The sequence below is a fragment of the Alosa alosa genome, chromosome 23 (genome assembly GCF_017589495.1).
Source record: "Alosa alosa isolate M-15738 ecotype Scorff River chromosome 23, AALO_Geno_1.1, whole genome shotgun sequence".
NCBI lineage: Eukaryota > Metazoa > Chordata > Actinopteri > Clupeiformes > Clupeidae > Alosa > Alosa alosa.
In genome coordinates this window covers 19,550,212-19,570,311 of record NC_063211.1, presented here as the reverse complement: position 1 = coordinate 19,570,311, position 20,100 = coordinate 19,550,212, and the positions used below count along the sequence as shown (strand labels likewise).

General features: G+C 48.1%; 1 protein-coding gene across 1 annotated transcript in view; it reads right to left on the bottom strand.

Moving 5' to 3' along the window:
- Positions 1-318: 318 nt before the first annotated feature.
- pcnt (pericentrin) overlaps positions 319-20,100 on the bottom strand; it is a 53,321-nt gene continuing 33,539 nt past the window's right edge. The window contains 30 exon segments of the mRNA XM_048235694.1: positions 319-824; positions 1,680-1,823; positions 2,577-2,707; positions 2,968-3,112; positions 3,263-3,360; positions 3,489-3,730; positions 4,015-4,152; positions 4,424-4,591; positions 5,336-5,698; positions 5,854-5,870; positions 5,983-6,244; positions 7,363-7,803; positions 8,261-8,363; positions 8,588-8,768; positions 8,980-9,175; positions 9,657-9,830; positions 10,117-10,305; positions 10,458-10,630; positions 10,831-10,915; positions 11,226-11,327; positions 11,329-11,687; positions 11,689-11,860; positions 12,294-12,464; positions 13,501-14,607; positions 15,024-15,191; positions 15,808-15,960; positions 16,789-16,956; positions 18,057-18,293; positions 19,177-19,197; positions 19,728-19,844. Of these exon segments, the coding sequence (XP_048091651.1) occupies positions 781-824; positions 1,680-1,823; positions 2,577-2,707; positions 2,968-3,112; positions 3,263-3,360; positions 3,489-3,730; positions 4,015-4,152; positions 4,424-4,591; positions 5,336-5,698; positions 5,854-5,870; positions 5,983-6,244; positions 7,363-7,803; positions 8,261-8,363; positions 8,588-8,768; positions 8,980-9,175; positions 9,657-9,830; positions 10,117-10,305; positions 10,458-10,630; positions 10,831-10,915; positions 11,226-11,327; positions 11,329-11,687; positions 11,689-11,860; positions 12,294-12,464; positions 13,501-14,607; positions 15,024-15,191; positions 15,808-15,960; positions 16,789-16,956; positions 18,057-18,293; positions 19,177-19,197; positions 19,728-19,844 (6,069 nt within the window). The 3' untranslated portion in view covers positions 319-780.

Here is a 20,100-nt window from a genome sequence, read left to right as displayed (position 1 = left end):
TCTTGTTATTGGGAACATTTCATATTCATAAACGTAAATGTTTCGCAGCCTTCAAAAATGAAGTCAAATTCTACATGGACACTTATTGGACTCAACAGCTGAAAATCTGACAGAACTATGTATATGTTCTGATAAATATATATATAATATATATATATATATATATATATATATATATATATATATATATATATATATATATATATATATATATATATATATAAAAATATTTTTATACCCTGTTTGTTATCATTTGTAAGGTGATTTTTGCGAAAAAAAAAAAAAAAAAAAAAAAAAAAAAAAAAAAAACAGAAAATATTTGTGGTAATGATTTGGAATAAAATATTTATTGATGTTTGTTTTTTGTAGAAATGTTGGTAAATAAAAAAAACATTTTTACAAAAAGTTAAATCAGAACTTCACCCTTTTTGTGTACGATTTCAGTGCAACTTTCTTAAATGTACATAGCATTACAAATATAAGGAATAGCAATATGCAACATTTGTACAGAACAAGATAGAAACGTATATAAAAACTTTATTTTAAAAAATAGTGACCACTATTTGAAGCACATTCAATAGACACCAGTGTATTAATTGATTTTGTGATGACTGTACAAAAAACAAAAAGCACACAACTGCAATGATTACAAAAATAATTTAGGCAATTAAAAAATGAGTCCTAAAAGTTCTTATTAAAATATGGAAATGGTGGCGATTCCAGTACAAAAAAACGGAACATGACAAAACACACTGGCACAAGTGCGGTTTTAACATTCCTTCAGCGGTCGGATTTCCTCGGATATGAAAGCAGCGAGGGGGACCCTAAAAGAAATGAAAGAGCAGGAAAGTCAGTGACCGAAGACAAATATCACATTAGGACAGTGATTTACGGCTGCTTGATTATGGCAAAAATCATAATCATGATGGTTAATATTGAGAAAACCATCCACTTACAAAAAATTTAAGGAATTAAAAAAAAATCATGCAACAGTTACCACTATAAAAGCAAAGGGTTGTAAACTCGAGTAAAGAGATAATTATTCAAAAAATAGAATACATCAAAATATTTGTATTTCGATTCCGTTTTCATAATCATCGGAAGTCAATTGTGAGAGAAATTCTATTTAATTCAAACAAGCAGACATTATCCACCACAAGACATTACCCTGGAATGCAAGTTAGCCTACTAGTCATAGTAAATTAGTTTAAATTGTGACCACAACCAATGAATTACTTTTAACACAAACATGTAACTGACAGAGCAAAAAGACCAGCAAAGTGAACTTGGGATGACTGATTACACAAGATACTGAACATTGCCAACTGAATGCTACAAAGACTCGCAGAAAGAGCTCAACATTCTGTTCCATGCTCAAGTTCTATTCAGTAGTCAGGTGACAGAAGAACACAATTGAACTGAGTGAGTCAACTAGTGGCTGAACAGAGGTCAAATGAATGAATGAATGAATCAATGAAAAAAAATCATGAATACATGGCTGTCTGCCTGGAGTCACTGAGTGGCGGAAATTAATGAATAAATGTCAGTCTAAGTGTCCGAGATTGAGTCAGTGAATAGCTGGATGTCTGGAGTAACAGTCCGAGTGGCGAGAGCGAGCGAGCGAATGACTGAGTTAACCGGATGTCTGGAGTTGGTCTGCGTGGCCGAGGGGGACTCACCGGGCGGCAGCATGTAAGCGGGTGTCAGGCAGCTGAGATAGTGCCAGCTCCTGTTCTCACTCAGCCACTTCTGCCTCTGGCCCATCATGTGGGCCAGGCTGCCGTGGCCATGTCTCCCGCTCTCGCCCGCACCTAACGGGCTGACTGCAACACCAGTCACAGGCAATCAACCAATCAGCAACTAAGGAGGGGGGGGGGGGGGGGTATCTAATGACTGGGTATCCCCAAGTGTTAAGAGGGCCGATATGAGATGGGGATTGTTGGGTTCGCGCCATCTTGTGTAATCAGTCACCATTGTATCATGTTAACCACTTGTTTGGTTTCACTTGTTTGGTATTACTTATGCTGTTTGCGGAACATGAAAGTAGTCTGCGTAGTGTTTCTGAGTGGGTGTTTTTACAGGAGAAACAGTGCCTGATTACACAGACAGGCTTCCCAAAAATGTGCAAAGAAGAAGGGGGTTGTGGGTAATATGGTGCATGTAGTGTGCCACCAAAACTGATTCACACCTGTGTAGTGATGTTATGGGGTGACTTCTGTGAGGTTTCCTCAACAGTGTGGTATGCTGCTATGATCCATCAGTACACACTTTCAAAGCACCAAAACCAACCGCACGCACGCACCCCATTCCCAAACAATCCCTCCAGGATTTTGCGATCATGATTTTTTTTACAAATAAACACTAATTCAATAATTCATTGAAGAAGTCACAGAATTTGTGATTGATTGATCGATCGATCGCTCGCTCGCTAGCTACCATTTTTGAGAATTTCCCCTTGCAAATTCAGTTACTTTTGGCCGTAACAACAACCACAACAGAGCCCTGCACGCTCCTGGAGGGACTGCCCCATACTTGACCCCCCCCCCACACCAGAGCGCCCCCCTTTTCTGTCTCACCCGGACGGACGGCTCCGAGCCGCTGCTGGATGGTCTCCAGGTGCTGAATGTACTCCGTGAGTGACCGCTCGGCATCCTGGGATGCAGAGATGGAGCGCTCTGTCTGCAACAACACCGGGCTCGCGTGCATCCTGGGGACAGAGACAAACACACAAACACAAAATAAAATCACTTTTTTTTTTATAATCAGTTACCAGTGAAACCATTTTTATCCATACCACACATTTAGATAAACTAAAGCAAACTGGAAGTGCATTAATAAAGCATGATCATTGGTAGTGTATAAATAAAGAACAACTTCATAATTCCATAAGAGAGAGAGGCCATCTGGAGGTTCTTAAAACAGGCTCATTCATGATGTTGCTATAAATCAGCTGGTAAGTATCTTCACCTGTTCTGCGTTATTAGCTGAGATTTGATTGGCGGCACCAGAGGAGCGGCCACACCCTTTTGTGTAGGCGGTTCCTTGGTGGGAGGAGAGTTGAAGGCTGAGCTCGGATGCTGTGGCCTCAGGACGTCAGACCTCAAAGTGGACACTGGGGGTGGCAGAACAGAGAGTCTTAAAACACACACATACTGTACACACTACAGGATTTATCGATCACTCACACACACACACACATGGCTACACACAAACAAACACACTCACATCGCTGTCTCACATCTACTAAAACGAGGACACCTACCGGCGCTGGTCCCTGTGGATCGATATCCGTTGATCTGCGTAGAGCTCGTTCCAGTCCTTTTGATGGCTCTCTGCCACTTCCTGGTTAGGAACTTGAGCCTGGTGGTGAAAAAGCAGTATGATTAAGCCCTTAATCTCTAAGGTATTTTAAGATTCAACCTGACAAGAACAATGCCATCCCACAGCACCCCCTGCAAGTGTTCCATGTGACCCCTCCCGTCTCTGACCTGGCGATGGCGATGACGACGCGCACAGCAGTGCGGAAGCGGTTGATTGGCCGGGAGCGGAGCTGGGCGGCGGTCTGCAGGTCGCTTCGGGACGGGTAAGCTCCCATGCGGGCAATGAGTGCCAGGGTCACCTGCTCGCACTCCTGGAATCCACCCAGCACCAGCAGCAGGTAGCGCTTCTGGTAGGCCAGAGACTTCCGGAAGCTCTCCGCACGCAGGTACTTCTCGTACAGGCGCTGCAGCTGAGGGGTGAAAGACCAGGTGAAAAGAAGAGCATGTTAGATTGACTAATTAGTCTGGCTAAACTGTTAATTACAAAGGAAACCAACCGTGTAAGGTTTGTTCAAAGTAACTGATTTTTTTTGGTCACATCATTATTGTACAATGTACCCCACCCTCCATTCATTATAATAATTAGTATAATCTTATATCATTAATTTCCTACAGGATCCACAAGAGTGGCCACTTACACGTGAGTACAGAGTGTGAGAGCGTGTGTGTGTGTGTGTGTGTGTGTGTGTCTGACCTTGCTGTGTGAGGGCTCAGGTAGCGGTCTGTTCTCGATCTCTGCGGTGAGTTTGGCCAGTTGGCTCTGAGCGGAGCGGACGGCCATCTGCAAACCGGCGCGTTCCTTTTGCCATGCGACCTCGCTTGATGACCTCACCTGCACATCAAACACAGCACCGGGGTACACTGTTAACTGTATAACACACACACACACACACACACCTCTATATACTGTATATTGCATGACATACACGCCGCAGTAAATGTTTCTCAGGCTATGACAATTCACAGTGAATGGAAAATAAATAATTTACAATCAGGTTGTAAACAGACCTCACACAGAGTCATGTAAGCCATTCCATTACTACAATAGTATGCATCTCTTAACTCTTGCACTTCATTCATGCGCAGGCTGGCGTCTACTGTACCTGCTCGTTGCGTTTGTGCGTGTGCAGCTCCCGCTCCAGACAGCTGAGAGTGTGTTTGAGGGAGACGCGCTCCTCGCTCAACTGGGTGAGGCGCTCCGACAGCTCAGAGTTCTCCCTCAGGAGACGCTCCAGCATGCCCGAGGAGGAGGAGGACGAAGACGACGTGTTCTGAGACAAAGACACACACACACACTTAGTGAGTACTTCCTCATGACACACTTTTAAATTGCATCAGACAGTAGTACACACAACAAATATGGATCCACATTTCAAGTGTTTCCGGTTAGAATTTCTTCAGTTAATTAGATTAGTTGAAATCTATCTATAAATTGCAGGAACGTATGTACGTCAAACTTGGCAGTGCACTTACTCGTGCCCATAGCAAGATACCTGGTAAGTTTCAAATCAAACGGACGTCCGTGCGTGTGTGCATGTTATTCTCACATATCTCGAACCGACGGTCCGATTGCATGAAATGATTCCGCGGATTTTGCAAAAACACGCCAACAAACACATATGATTTTCATATGATGAACATATGATATTCATATGATGATGCTTTATTCTACAAAATGCCTAAATGCAGCTATCCCTAAATTATGCTTACTGCACATTAACTATAGGCTAATGTATTATAATATAATATTTAGTATTCATTATTGAATGCTTAGCTGGAATGATGTTTTACCAATCATCCTATTTGTAAAGTGGGTGTACATACGGATACGGGCATGTAATTGGGCTACGGGTTTTCTACAGGAATAGCATGTCTGAACGCACTAGCACTGGCACTGCACTAGTGTGCATTAAAAGTGGGATGGAAACTCAGCTACTCAGACTGCCTGGGCCACAAGGCTGGCGTGTGTGTGTGTGTGTGTGTGTGTGCGTGTGTGCGTGCGTGGTCCCACTCACCTGGCTGTGGTTAGCAGACTGGCTGGGCTGCTCTGTGGCACGTCTGCTGGCGTGCAGGCTGTGCGTGTTTGTGTGTGTGGTGTGTGTGTTTGTGTGGGAGCTGAATGTGGTGGTATGGGAGGCGTGCGTGTTGGCCTGCGATGAAGAGGAGGTGGTGGCGGCGGTGTGTGTGTTGGCCTGCGATGAAGAGGTGGCGGCGGCGTGTGCGTTGGCCTGCGATGAGGAGGCGTGTGTGCCCAGCTCGGAGCTCCTCTGAAGGTGTTCGGCCGTCAGCTGCTTCTCCTGTTCCTCCAGGTCGGCCAGGGTGTGCTGCAGCTCCTGCAAGCGCTGCTGGTCCCGCTGCCTCAGCAGCTCCAGCTCCAACTAACACACCACACACACACATAAGATTCTATGGCCATTATCTATCTTCTCTTCCTAGCTAAAGCACACCCTCCTGATCACCATCATTAAGGCTGAAACTTTCTCACTGAAAGGGTAAATAATAAAGGGATAAAAACAATACTGTTATACAATACTGTTAATAAAAACAGATCTGATATAAAAATTACATATCACACATTTACACACACACAACCAGAAACAGACAGCCACACACGCACGCACATACAGATACACAAACAAACAAAAAAAACCCCAGTGCTGACCAGTTTCTGGCTGTTCCTCTCGTGGCGGCGCTCCCGGTCGGCCTGCTCCTGGCGATCCCTGCTCCTCTGGCGCTCCCACTGCTCCTCCCGCTGCACCTCCCTCTCCTTCAGGGCGCTCACCTGAGCCCTCAGCTCCTCCAGCTCCTGCTGCATCGTCCGCGCCCGGCCACGTTCCTCCTGGAGGAGCAGCGCTCACCTCCTCCCGCTGGGCCTGCAGCTGATGCAGCTCCCCACGCAGACGCACACACTCCTCGCTGTTACGCTGCAGAACACACACACACACTTACTGAGCAGCACCGACAAGTTTTGGATCAAAAAATTCAGTGGTTTTCATTAGGGAGGAGAGCCAAAGGGCTCAACATGCTTCTGCGTCAACTCCACGACGTAGCTACGCCGGCACTCCTACGGCGTCGTGACCATGGTTCTGCGTCGGGTTGCTTTGCATTGCGGGGCATTTCACCGTCATAACGCTCGGTGTCGCCTGTATTTGCATCGCCCACCACCGAAACAAGACTGTAGCCTATGACCGAAACAGTAGCCTACTCACAGAGAATGTAAACGGACTGTGCTACTCAGAATGGCAAACCCTATAGACTGTCGTGCCAAAATATTAATCTTATTTGTTTGGCCTTTTCTTGCTTAGATTTTGTACAAAGTATCAAGAAATAAACACAGTAAACCAGCAAATAAGTCTGAGGTTATTTGCGAGGTGTCTACCAGCCAGTTTAAGTTATGTTAGCAGGCAAACTTTAGCACAACTGCCCACAAAGTACTGCTTGCTGGCGAAGTGCTAATTTCAAAACGTTACTGACATAAACACTCTAAAAATGGATAACCCCGTCATTGTAACCAAAATATGTCTGAGTTTATTTGCAAAGCTTATGTTAGTGAACTAGCATGTTGCTAATCCCCACAGGCTGCTTGAAACCATAGCTTGAAACACCGACTATCAACACACAGGATGAGTTGACCAATCACAGTCCGAGAAATTAATATTTTTGGGAGGTTTCAAGCTACAGCGGAGTGGTCGGAGAGGGGTTTGCGACGACGCAGAGGGGTCTGCGGGGGTACGTCGTCGATTCGACGCAGAAGCATAAAATAGGCTTAAGTAACGTTATGAATCCCTGATCAATGTGATTGATTAGGCTGGACCAATGATTTAAAAGCCTGTCGCAGTGCGAGTGTTGGAAAGGAATCCTAATTGTGAGGTGACCAGACTATTCACTTAGTGAATGAGTTTGGTTTACCAGCCTACCTTTCTACCACATACGACTCTAGAGCTGTAATTAAATTCACGTCAGGACTTTAATCAACTCCAATCCATTCATTCTCCATATCCACATGCCTGAACCTGCCCCTCCTCACTTTCTAAACACACACCTGTTGTTGCTTCTCCAGCGTGTGTGTGTGCTCCTCCTCCACCCTCCTGTGTGCCGCCACAGTCGCTGCCGCCACCTCCTCCTCCATCTGCTGTTGGCGGCTCCGCTCCTGCTGCAGCTGGACGCGCAGCTTGGCAATGAACGCCCGGTCGTGTGCTGACGCCGCCTCCTGCCTGCGCGCCTCCTCCTCCAGGCGCCGTGCGTGCTCCTGACCCTGCCGGGACAGAGCCTCGGCCAGACCAGTGGCCCGTGCGCGCTCCTCGTCGGCCCGGCGCGTCGCCTGCTGCGTCCGCTGGCACTCCTGGGCCAGCAGGGCCTCGCAGCGGGAGCGCTCGATGCGCAGCTCCCCCCGCAGGTTGGAGGCGGTGGCGCGCTCCTGCTCCAGACTGGCACTCAGCTGGGTGAGGCGGGAGGACTGCTCCTCTACCGTGGAGCGCAGAGACTGTGACAGAGAGGGAGAGGGAGAGGGGAGGGAGAGGGAGAGGAGAGGGAGAGGGAGAGGGAGAGGGAGAGGGAGAGGAGAGGGAGAGGGAGAGAGGGAGAGGGAGAGAGAGGGAGGGGAGGGAGAGAGAGAGAGGGAGGGAGAGAGAGAGAGGGAGGAGGGAGAGAGAGAGAGGAAAGCAGCAGGAGTTACAAATATGCAGGTCACCATCACTTGGTCTTTAGCCTGCGTGTAGGAATGTGTTTGTGTATATCTCTGTGTGTATAAAGGAGTGTGTGCTGTGTGTGTATGCCATCTGTATGTATATGTATAGCTGTGTATAGGTGTGTGTGCTGTGTGTAAGTGCACGGTGTGTGTACAAAGGTGTATGTATATTTGTGTGTGTGCGGTGTGTGCATATCTGTATGTGCACGTGTGTGTGTGTGTGTGTGTGCATGTGTGTGTGTGTGTTGTGTACCTCTCGCTGTAGCTGTTTCTGGAACTCCTGGGCTCTAGCCTGCTCACGCTCCACAGCCTCCTTACAGGATTTATGCTCCTCCTCCTCAGACACCAACCGCAGCCTGAAACACACACACAGGCAACGTGTCATATGAACATTACATATTAAATATGAATACAATTTTCTACAGAATAGTGCCCTGGATTCCCTTTTTTCCTCAATATTATATACTTATTAAATAGTCAGTCAGTGTGTCTGGAGCGTCTGATAATTCTATCAGTATGGCCATGGCAGGGTGTTGTGTATATATGAAGTGTATGTGTTTTTGTGTGTGTGTGTGTGTACCTGAGCACTCCGAGCTCTGTCTGGAGCTCCTCCTGGCTCTTGGTGGCACTGTGGAGCTGCAGGCTGGTTTCCTCCAGGTCGGCCCGCAGCTGTGAGGTCACTTCCTGTTCGCGCTGCAGTTGCCTGCGCAGGTCTTCACACAGTGCCTGCGCTTGCTGCAGCTGCACCTCAAGCTGTTCCACTGCACACACACAAACAAACACAGTCATTTAATGCATGCTTATGATTTGCATTATGAGTTCATTAGCTGTTTGCAGTGTGCCCTTCTCCAGCATGACAGTCTGTGTGTATGTGTGTGTCTGTATGTGCATGCATGTGTCTGTGTGCGTCTGTATGTGCATGTCTGTGCGTGTGTGTGTGTGTGTGTGTGTGTGTGTGTGTGTGCCTCTCACCTTGTTTGCGCAGGTGTTGCTGTCTCTGCATTCCCTCCTCCTGTGTGGTTGTGAGCGTGGCCTGCAGCTGCTGCAGCTGCTCCTGGCTCTGGCGGCTGCAGGTCTGCAACTGCGCCTGCAGCCTCTGCACCTCCGACTGCAGGCTGCGCCGGTCAGCACCCAGCAACTGCTCCAGAGAACGCTTCTGCTGCTCCTCCTGAGAGAGTGGGCACGGCACAGGACAGGGGGAGGGGGCAGTGAGAGAATTAGGTATTACCGTCATTTCCCAACTATTAGCCGAGGTTTATACATTTGATTTTGCAAAATTTCTTCAGCCATAAAGTTAATACACGAGGGCAGTTGATATGGTATTAATATGGTTTCGTTTTTTTAACTTGCATAAAACACAAATGACAAAAAACAAAAATGGTCGCCCAGTCACTTATAAATTGATAAATTCCACTCACTTTATTTTTATACTGGGGCCAGGGCAGGTGTGTATACATGTACAGAAAAATATACGGCAAAAGAGAAAAGAGAAAAAATAGTAACACAAGTGTAAAAAAAAAAAAAAAACGGAAGGAAAGTGGAAAGTAGGTAAAATAAAAGACAATAAGGCTAAGTATCCATCTGTCTTTCTGTAGAAAGGGTCTTAAAAAGCCGTTTGCTGGTGTCCCGCGCATGTTTGTGTGTCTCACCTGTTTGCTGAGCAGCTTCTCCATGTGGCTGATGAGGGGTGTGTGGTCGTGGGGTGTGTGTGAGTGGGAGAGCAGTGCCTGCAGCTCCGTGTGCAGCCACACCCTCTCGCCGTCAAACACACTCCTCACGGCCTGCAGCAGCTCCTGACGCCAGTCTGCATCGCTGCCCGTCGACTGCAACACACACACACAATAAGCATATGCAAACACGTGCTACCCGTAAAAGATTCAAATGTACAATGGTAGTATCTCAACATGACCAAATAGGGAAACAGGAAGAAATGTTAGCCTGCTAATTTCACTAGGATTTGCTAGCCTTCATGAGGAGAAAGTGCTTCATTGAGGAATGGCTAAAAGACTTCATGAGGTATAGGAGTACCGTCATGCAACACAATACTACATATTTTGGCTGGAATGTGGTTTAGAAGAGTGTTGAATGGTTCCTCGGGCTGTCACTCACCTTTGGCTCCCTGTCGGCCATCCTACAAAGCAGTTCTCGGAGTGACAGAACAGTCTCCTGCAAGGCCCGCCTCTCCTGCTGCCATGACGGTGGTGGGGACGAATCAGAAGCCGTCTGGCCGGATGGGGCGGGGCGTCGGGAGAGGGAGAGTACCCGGCAGCTCTCCTGATACACTCTCTTCAGTAGTGTCTGCAACCACAGACAGACAGACACACACGGTTAATGGTGAGAGAAAGGAACTGCCCAAGACTAATTCTGGTCTATTTCCAGAACAATCCACAACACTACAAATAAAAACATGGTCACAGTGTTCCATATTCTTGTATTGGTGTGTGTGTTACCTGTAGTTCAGGTGACAGCAGCTCATCGTTATGGTTCATGCTTCCAGCTGCACTGTCAGCATTATCTGCAGGAGTGATGCCACGGTAACGCAGGTACTCCACAAACTGGGCATCCAAACGTTCAGTGTTCTCCAGCTCCAACTTGAGCCGAGCGCCCAGGTCCGAACTCACATCTACACACACACACACACACGAGGGAAAAAGTTAGAAACATAGTCTGCCACAAATCACCAACTCAATACCATTATCCAACAGGAGACAATGTTGTACAAGTGAATACCAGTGTTCATTTGGTTAACAATAACCTAGTGAGAGTCAGCACCAACACCTCAGTGTCTGATCTAATGTGAAAGCCATTAGTAGTCGCACTCACTGCTGCCGTAGCCGTCGCTGACCCACTCTGGAGCAGAGCCGGGGGACGTGGAGCGCATGGACGGGGTCAGGGACAGATGGTCCAGCTGCAACACAGAAATGACCTTCAGTTAAATTGTAATGTATTGCAGAACAATGATCTACAAGACACCTGACACAGCAGTGAAACTAGTGGTAGGGCAAAATGAGTGGACGACAATCCAAAAGGTTAACATCAGGAGCTTTCATTCTCGCTTTTGAATCGAAATGTAAAGCCCTTGGGGTATCTAGATTGAGCTCTATATACAGTAAACATAGTGTAATGTGTCCTTGTAATAACAACTGTACAAGTCTTGTCATATGTGGTGATTGTGACCCTGGCCTGACTGTGTCCACTCTATGAATCCCCCCCCTCACCTTGTCTGCGTCCAGTGAGTCGAGCATAGAGAGGTTATCGGAGGCGCAGAGCGAGGTGGGAGAGCGGAGACTACTGTTGCTGGCCACTCGCCGTTCAGCCTCAGCATCCGGCTCCGCAGGCATGCTGATGGAATGTGAGGGCGACGAGCAGCTGGAGCCTCCGCCGCCACCACCACCACCACCACCCACCACCACCTCCTCCACGGCCTCCGCCGTGCAGCAGGTCGAGGCGCGAGGCACCCGGCTGCAGGCCGCTAAGCTCCGACAGGTGGGAGATGGCGTGCAGGTGCACGGCGCCACGCTCGTCCATGCTGGCGTCCGGCCGGCGGAGCAGCTCTGGAGAGCAGAGGGACGAGGCGTCCACGGAGGAGACGAAGCTCGGCCGCTGGTGTTGGTGCTGCTGCTGCTGCTGGTGGTGGTGGGGGGTGGCGGACGGGGGAGGTGGTTGAAGAGACGAGCTGGGGGGGTGGACGAGGGCGCTCGGGGGGGCTGCAGCGCTGACGGAGCTGCTCCAGCTCACGCTGCTGGAAGGCCAGCTCCTCCTCCTGCACGGCCAGGTCCTCCTGCAAGCTCCGCAGCTCGGCCTTCAGCCGAGAGTTGTACACCTCGAGGTCCGCTAGCGCACGGTCCTTTGTCTGAGAGCCCAGAGACAAGAGCAGAGCGAGAGAGAGAGAGAGAGAGAGAGAGAGAGAAAGAAAGAAAGAAAGAAAGAAAGAAAGAAAGGAGGAAAGTGAGAAAGAAAGAAAGGAGGAAAGTGAGGAGAGAGAAAATGGAAGTCTAAATGCTAAACTTAATACAAAACCCAACTAAGGGGAATTCCACAAGCCATTCCAACCATTATTCAGTATTGTCATAATATGCTGAATACGTTTTGAAAATCCCCTTTAATTAAGAATTCCGATGTAAAAACGCTTTTAGACGTTAAGCAGAGCAGGTACTTGAAACTCAGTTAACCCCATATGTGCAATACACTCTCTAAACACATGCCCATACAGGATATTAATATACCACTGAAGCCACTGCCTTGACACACCCACTTCACTAACATGTGTAAACAAACACACACACCTGTCCTTCCTCCTGTAGCTTCTCGGCGCGCTCGGTGCTGGAGCTAAGTCCCTCCTTTACGGCTGCGAGCTCTGCCCTGAGGGCATCGTGCTCAGCCCTCAACTGGTTGAGCTGACGCTCTCGTTCCCTCAGGGCTGCGTCCGCCTTCGCCAGAGTCTCCTCCGCGCACGTCTGCAAGGAGAAAACAGTTCAGGGATCAGGGCACCTATTTTACGGTCTCTTCACACACACACACACACACACGGAGAACTGATCCAGAATCAGAAGTTAAGAAAGGCTCCTGTTACTCCTAGCAGCTAACACCGTTATTCCCAGTTATTTTGTGCAGTCTCCTCTGATCAAGCTTGTAATAATAGCAGCCTGGGCTACAGTCCTGGTCCAGAAGATTCTGAAATGGGTCGCCTCTAAGCTTCTCTGTTTATTTTTAGTTAAGGTCGGGCCTTTTCCACATAGAAAAAAAGGCAGTTGAGATCGGTTTAAAGCCTCGACAGATATTTTGCACTAAAGCTCTAATTAAAAGCAGCTCTGAGCGTTTTCATTCCTTCAATTCACATATTGCACAACCCTGTTGGAAGACTAAAATAGACCACCTTCAATCGTCACTCCTAGGCACAGGAAAAGTTTCATAAAGTCAAAGAACATTTGTAGCAAAACAAACCCGAAAGTCAGGAGTGGCAGAGTTTTGCAAAGTACAAACTTGAGTTGTTCCTCTTTGAGGAGTAGTTTGGTTCCTGTGTGAGTCAGACTCGAGCAGTCTGCCAGCTCACGGGCGTCTGCTCTGACCACACCTTCTACTCTAGCAGTTTGCTTTTTTCCTGCCCCTCTCTCTCTCTCCCTCTCTTCCCTCACTCGCTCTTTCTTTCTTCTCTTCTGTCAGTGGGGCGTTTCGTCGGTGAAAACGCCGTGTGCTGCCGTCTGCAGGCAATTAGACCACAGATGGCTCAGCACAGACCACAGTGGGGAGGCAGCCAGAGTGCAGTTATAACATCTTTCTTGGTCCACATAAATAAACAAATGAATAACTAAATAAACTAAAGACTAATAAAAATTAATGATTTATATATCTCAAAAGATATTGCTGAGGGAAGGGTTTCAATTAACTTTGAATCACTTGATAACAAAAAAAATGTATCAAAGTTATTTCAAAGCTCAGACTTGAAGGGTGCCGCTGCCTGCTGAGCTCATGTGTGCGTACGGGGCATCTCACCAGCACTTCTTTCTGGCTATCCTCGTTCTGGCTGACCCGCTCCTCCAGCTGGTCGCTCAGCTCCTCCACCAGGCAGCTCTTTGACATCACTTCCTCTCGGAGATTCTCGATTTCCTCTTGGAGCCGCCCCTCGCGCCGTCTCAGGGCCTGACGCTCCACGTTAAGCTCCTTCTTGCTCGTCTCTAGGGTGAAGACCTTTGACCTTCCCTCCTGGACCTGCTCCTCCAGCTCAGCGACCTTTGCCCTCAGCTTCTCGGCGGCGGTCCTACTCTCCTGCTCGCTCTTCTGGAGCTCCAGCACCAGGGCTTTCAGCTCCTCCTTCCCACCTATTGGAGAGCTCACATCCTGGGCTTGCCCTCGCCGCTGCTGGGCCTCTCCGCCAACATCCTCCAGCTCCCTCAGGGCCTCGTCTCTCCTCCGCTCAGCCTCCTTCACCCTGACCTCCATCTGGGCCAGGGAGGCCACGCGCTCCCTCTCTCCGTCCTCCAGCTCCCTCGCCCGGGCCTCCAACCGCTCCACCTGAGCCTCCCTCTCCTCCAGCTGCCTGCGGAGCTCCAGGGCCTCTCTCTGACCCTTGGCTAGCCGCCGGCGCTCCTCCTTCAGGCTGGCGCCCAGCGTCTGCACCTGCTGGCCGTACTCCTCCTCCTGGCTGAGGAGTAGCCTCTGCAGCGCCTCTTTCTCGGCGGCCGCCTCCTCCAGGTCCTGACGGAGCTTGCGGAGGCGCTGGCGCGACGCCTGCAGGCTGTGGCTGGCCAGTTCGTGGCACAGGCTCTCCTCTTGACCCATGGCGAGGATTCTGGCGTGAGCGCGGCGACCCTTGACCCTTGGCCCCGCGTGCCACGAGAGGTCGGTGGACTCGGGGCTGGCACCGGCGGCAGTACCGGACCCAGAGCCGGCGCTTTCGGGCTCGCTGCTCTCGGCCTGCGGGTCGCTGAGCTCGTGGGCGTCGGGGGCGAGCTGAGCCAGCTCCGACTGCAGCCGCTGGATGACCTCATGCAACTGCTCCACCTCCTGCTCCTGGGCCTCGCGCACACGCTCCTGGTCGCCGTGGAGACGCTCCACCTGAGCCTGCAGCTCCTCGATCTCCGCCTGCTTCTCCTCGGCCGCCTGAGGGGCGGAAGCGGCCACAGCGTCAGACAGAGGACCCAGTCATAAAGGACGATCAATACACAGCAATAGAGTGTACAATGCACTGTGCAGTGCAATACATTAACATATGCAATATACACTTCAAACTATGTCTCATAGCATGCGAAAGGAGCATAATACAAGAGAAAGAAAAATAAAACACAAGAAGTAGTTACTTAATAAAAGGTCAAACAAGAAATATGAAATATATCGTATTGCAATATAACATGCAATAACAATGCAAAAATACCATGCAATGAACACCTACTTATCTAAAACTATCAGCCAAACATGCCCATACGTGAACTGACCCACATCTGGGATGATGAGCAGATAAAATTGGTTGGTTGATTTATTGACATTGAATGAATATTGATTAATGTGCTCTCCCTTACCCTGTTGTCTCTGGTGAGGTCCAGCTCTTGCTGAAGATGGAGCAGCTGCTGGTTGAGGTGGTCGATCTCCTGGTTCTTCTCCTCCAGGAGTGCAGCGGGAAGTTGTAGCGCCTCGTCTTGCTGCTCCTCCTGCTCCTTCTGCTGCCTACGCAGATCGCTCACCATGTCCTGACCACAGAGCAAATACAGACGATTAATGCTGTACAATACATTCCACAGCTTGTGCACAAATCAAAACTCCAGACACAAACAAACAAACACACATACTGTACACACAGCTACACACAGCTCTCCTGCCACTCAAATGTCTTTATTAGGATCTTAACACAGGATTTTAAACATTTGAGGAAGCAAATTTGGGGCAGCCGTGGCCTACTGGTTAGTGCTTTCTGACTTGAACCAGAGGGTTGCCAGTTCGAACCCCTACCAGCAGGAACGGCTAAAGTGCCCTTGAGTAACCCCTCATTGCTTCCCGAGCGCCGCTGTAGCAGGCAGCTTACTATGTCGGGATTAGTGTGTGCTTCACCTCATTGTGTGTTCACTGTGTGCTGAGTGTGTTTCACCAATTCACGGATTGGGATAAATGTAGAGACCAAATTTCCCTCACGGGACCAAAAGAGTATATTATACTTAGTTACTTAAGCTTATTTGCAGGTTTGTTCAGATATGACCACACACAGAATGCTTTGCATTATTCTTCCATTATCAGTACAGTAGTGATGGTTATGGATAGGTATGACATCAGCATCTTCAAACAGATACACACACACACACACACACACACCTGTAGCTCAGTGAGTGCGTCCTGCAGTTGCTGTTCGCGGGCCTGGTGCTCTCTGGTGTTGAGCTCCAGCTGCAGACTCAGCTGCTGCACCTCCTCCTGCCGGAGTTCCAGCTCCGCCTGGACATCCTCCACACGGGCCAGCAGGTCCTCCACCTGACAGACACACACACACACATACATAAATGACATCACACACACACACACAAAAGTGTAGCTAATATTTCAAGTACAGCTACCCTCTTAATATTCACCCAGGCAGCCCTGAATGACTTAAGATTCACACCTCTTCTCAAGTAAGCCCTTTCCCAGCACTGCAAATCACTAGGCTTAGTATATGTGGGCGTCAGCCCAGACTAATGAAGCTAACAACCGCAGTGTGTAAGTACTTGCTGGGTCTAAATGACACTTCACAGGCTTGAAGAACTACTGGGATAAGGGTTTGCACATCCTGACCACTAGATGGCACAAGCAGCCTATTCAACTCTGAGCCACAGATGGAGACAGAGATAGGGTCTATATACGGTTCTGATTTAACTCTGTGCCAGTTGCCTCTGCATCACTGTATGAGCGTTCTCACTATCCTGTAGTGCATTTGGAAAGCTCAACAATGAACACACACTAAAGTATAGATAACTGTACTTAATCTGTTGATATTTGGTGTTGATGTAGTCAGCAGATAATACATCATATAAATAGAGTAATTTTTTATTTCCTATAAATGGAGAATCACTTCACGAAGACATCAATTACAGTTAGTAAAAGAAAAGTGGGGTACAAATAATTAGTGGTTTATTTGTGTTACTTGACTTAATGTGCTTTGTGTGAAACTGAAGAGAGATGTTTAGTTCACAACAGAAATGCAAAAAGGTGAAGTAAGGTGTGTGGTGAAACTTCTAGAAAAATCAATACATTCTCTGCTGCTGACACACACACGCGCGCGCGCGCGCACACACACACACGCGCACACACACACACACACACCTGTTGGTCTTTGTTCTCTAGCTCCTGTATGGCGATGTCAAGTTCCTGGCGCAGTTCGTGGTCAGCTGTGTTGTCGGGCAGACGGTGTTTGGTCTCGTCCAGCTTCGACTGCAGGGCAGATATCTGCAGCTTGTTGGCATACTGCTGCTGCTGAAGGGCCTCCTTGTCCTGGGAAACAACACACACAGTTTTTACTCACACCAGTGCATAAACGCAGACATTCACATGTGCATATACACAAATGCACACACAGATATACATCTGAAGAGATATTTACACTCAGTGTAGGACACTAGAGGCCCTGCTGAGCCTTAAAGCCTGTTACTGAGGTAGGTTTCTGGTGCATGGAGTGTTCTGAGGCAGTGTTTTGTTACTGTACATATCGATTCTCCACCCCCTTTGTTCCTCTCTACCTTTGTTCTCTGTAGCAATGGGAATACTTTTACATCAGTCATACCAGTAAGCTTGAGTTTGATCTCCACAGTGTGTGAGTGTGTGAGAGAGAGAGAGAGAGAGAGAGAAAGAGAGAGAGAGAGAGAGAGAGAGAGAGAGAGAGAGAGAGAAGAGAGAGAGCACGAGAGAGCAAGAGAGAAAGGAAAAAAAAAGGAAAAAAGAAAGAGGGTGAGAGAAAGAGGGAGGAAGAGAGGGAGTGGTAATGCGGAGAGATAAAGTGAGCTTGTCATTGGCAGCAGGGATAAGGTCAGCAAGGTCATGGACGTGATGGGCTTGGAGTGTGGGAGGGACACTTCAGGCTGCTCTCTCCTGCTCTGGTAACAGGTACGCAGGCAGCGCCTCCACTGCACACGAACACAAAGCGCGCGCTGCTGTGTGGGAGAGGGCACTTCATGCCACTCTCAGCAGGTATTTTTGGCCATCACAGGCTGTTCCCAGCTCTCTACAACTCCCACTTCTGCCGTGTGTGTTTGTGTGTACACACACACACACACACAAGTTCATGGATACTGTACAACTCTTAAATGTTTGTACTTTGCCAAACTCCACATTGCAAGATTTTGTAAGGTGTTTACTTTCAGTAGTATACAGCAGCCCCTGTCCAAACTTTGTGGGCACGCGCACACACACACACAAACACGAAAACCGGGCTACAGACACAAATCCCACACAAATACATGCAAATTATCCACACAGACATTAGTTCTGCAGCTGTGAGTGTTTGTATTTTGTGTATGTGTGACCCTTTGCATCTCCTGCTCCAAGCTCTCTCTCTGTGTGTGTGTGTGTGTGTGTGTGTGTGTGTGTCCCCTCACCTGTATGAGGTCCTGGTGGTTCTTGCGGGCGCGCTGCAGCTCCTGCTCCAGCTGCGTGACTGCTCGGCTGGCCTCAGCGCTGGCCAGTAGAGCCTGCTCCAGCTCCCGGATGCGGCCCGTCAGCTTGTCGATCTCCTCGTTGCGCTCGTCCACGTCGCGCTGGGCCTGCTCTTTGGCCAGCTGCAGCACGCTGTAGTCTTCCATCTTGTCACGGATGATGGCCTGCAGGCTCTCCGCCTGAGGAGGTGAGAGCAGAGATGTTCTAATTGGCGGAGATGGCAGTCTTAGCCATTTTTTTCCATTGACAAACACATAACGGCTAACTAGCTTTAGATTCCACTCAAACAAAAACAGTTGCCCAGTCTTGGCAGGGGGACCAAAATCTGTTTTGTTTGAACATTTTGTTTTGTTTGTTTGAACATTGAATCCTATGGGATACTGTGACTAAAGCTAGTTGGCCGTTATCACCCAAAGATTGGAATCTCCCTTTTTAGAGGATCTTTGGAGGTGATACACCAGGCTGCAGCCATGTTGTTTACAAGCCAGTTCCATTCATAACATTTATTCAGACGATTAATTAGGAATTATGGAAACATTTTTAGTCTTATGCAGCTTTGGAAATGGCAAATTTGACAAGGTTGACATGCAAAAGGTGATTTGAAAAATAAATTATATACAGATATATACTATATACAGATATTATGGTTGCGAGAACATCATAGGGCCAAGCTGAATAAAAGTTGTGATTCTCAAAGTCAAACTGTGATTCCAAAGCTGTAAGAAGTGGCATCAGTTTCAGACACAACTGCACAAACACTGTGGGCTACAGCCATGCTAAGGAGCAATGCCAACACGCTATGGGCGACCATAACTACTCTATACAGTTTAAATAGACAAGACAGGGTCTACTTCAGACACAACAACTAAAGAGACAGACCGACAACACCAGCCGACAGGTTAGTCAAACCATTCCTTATTACTATGAATCAAAGAACAAACAGTGTGTGTGTGTGTGTGTGTGTGTGTGTGTGTAAGAGATCAGGATGAGAGGAACACTACAGCAGAGGGTCATGCAGAAGCGTATAGAGGATCAGGGGAGGATGAACTGAGTATACCATACCTGAGCAAGCAACTCCTCTATCTAGAACATTCGGTTAAGGATGGGGGTAGAGACATGACAAACAAAACATCTTAGACATGGAGGAATCAAATACCAAGGACAAAGGACAAAACATACTGGGAAAAATAGAAAATCAAGCATTAAATAAATGGTAAAACTTGGGAAGCAAGCATGACCATATCATGGTTTAACCATGTTGGGTTAATAATCAAGTTGAATTCAATGCACTGATCTACATGCTTTATTTACTACCATCCATAACCAATACCTGCCAATCCAGCTTTGTTGCCTGAAAGAGTGTGTGTGACTAACTGCTTGTTCGGTGTGTGTGTGTGTCTAACTGCTTGTTCGGTGTGTGCGTGTGACTAACTGCTTGTTCTGTGTGAGAGTGAGAGAGTGAGTGAGAGTGTGTGTGTGGGTGTCTAACTGCTTGTTCGGTGTGTGTGTGTGTGTGTGTGTGTGTGTGTGTGTGAGACTAACTGCTTGTTCTGAGAGTGAGAGTGAGAGAGAGAGTAAGAGTGTGTGTGTGTGAGATAGAGGGTAACCCGTACTCTTTGGCCCTTGTTGTCTGTGGCGCCCCCTTTGGCGGGCAGCTTCAGTTGGGCCTCCAGGTTCTTGATCTCCTGCTGAAACTCGTCTCTCTCGTGCTCACGCTCCACTGCTTGCTCCTGCAGCACAATACAAACACAGGTCACAAAGGACTCTCATTTCAAAATAAAAAAACAGGAAAAAACAGAGACAAAACGCATGCGTTTGAAATACATAATATTACCAAAAACAATAGGATGCAAGGTATAATGGATAATCTCATGCTTTGCTACATAGAAAATATAGTGTATGTATGCAAGTCTATTCCTGTGTGTGCGTTCGTTCTGATGTCTATGAACAGGTTGGCATGATCGAATGTGCATGTGTTCACTGACG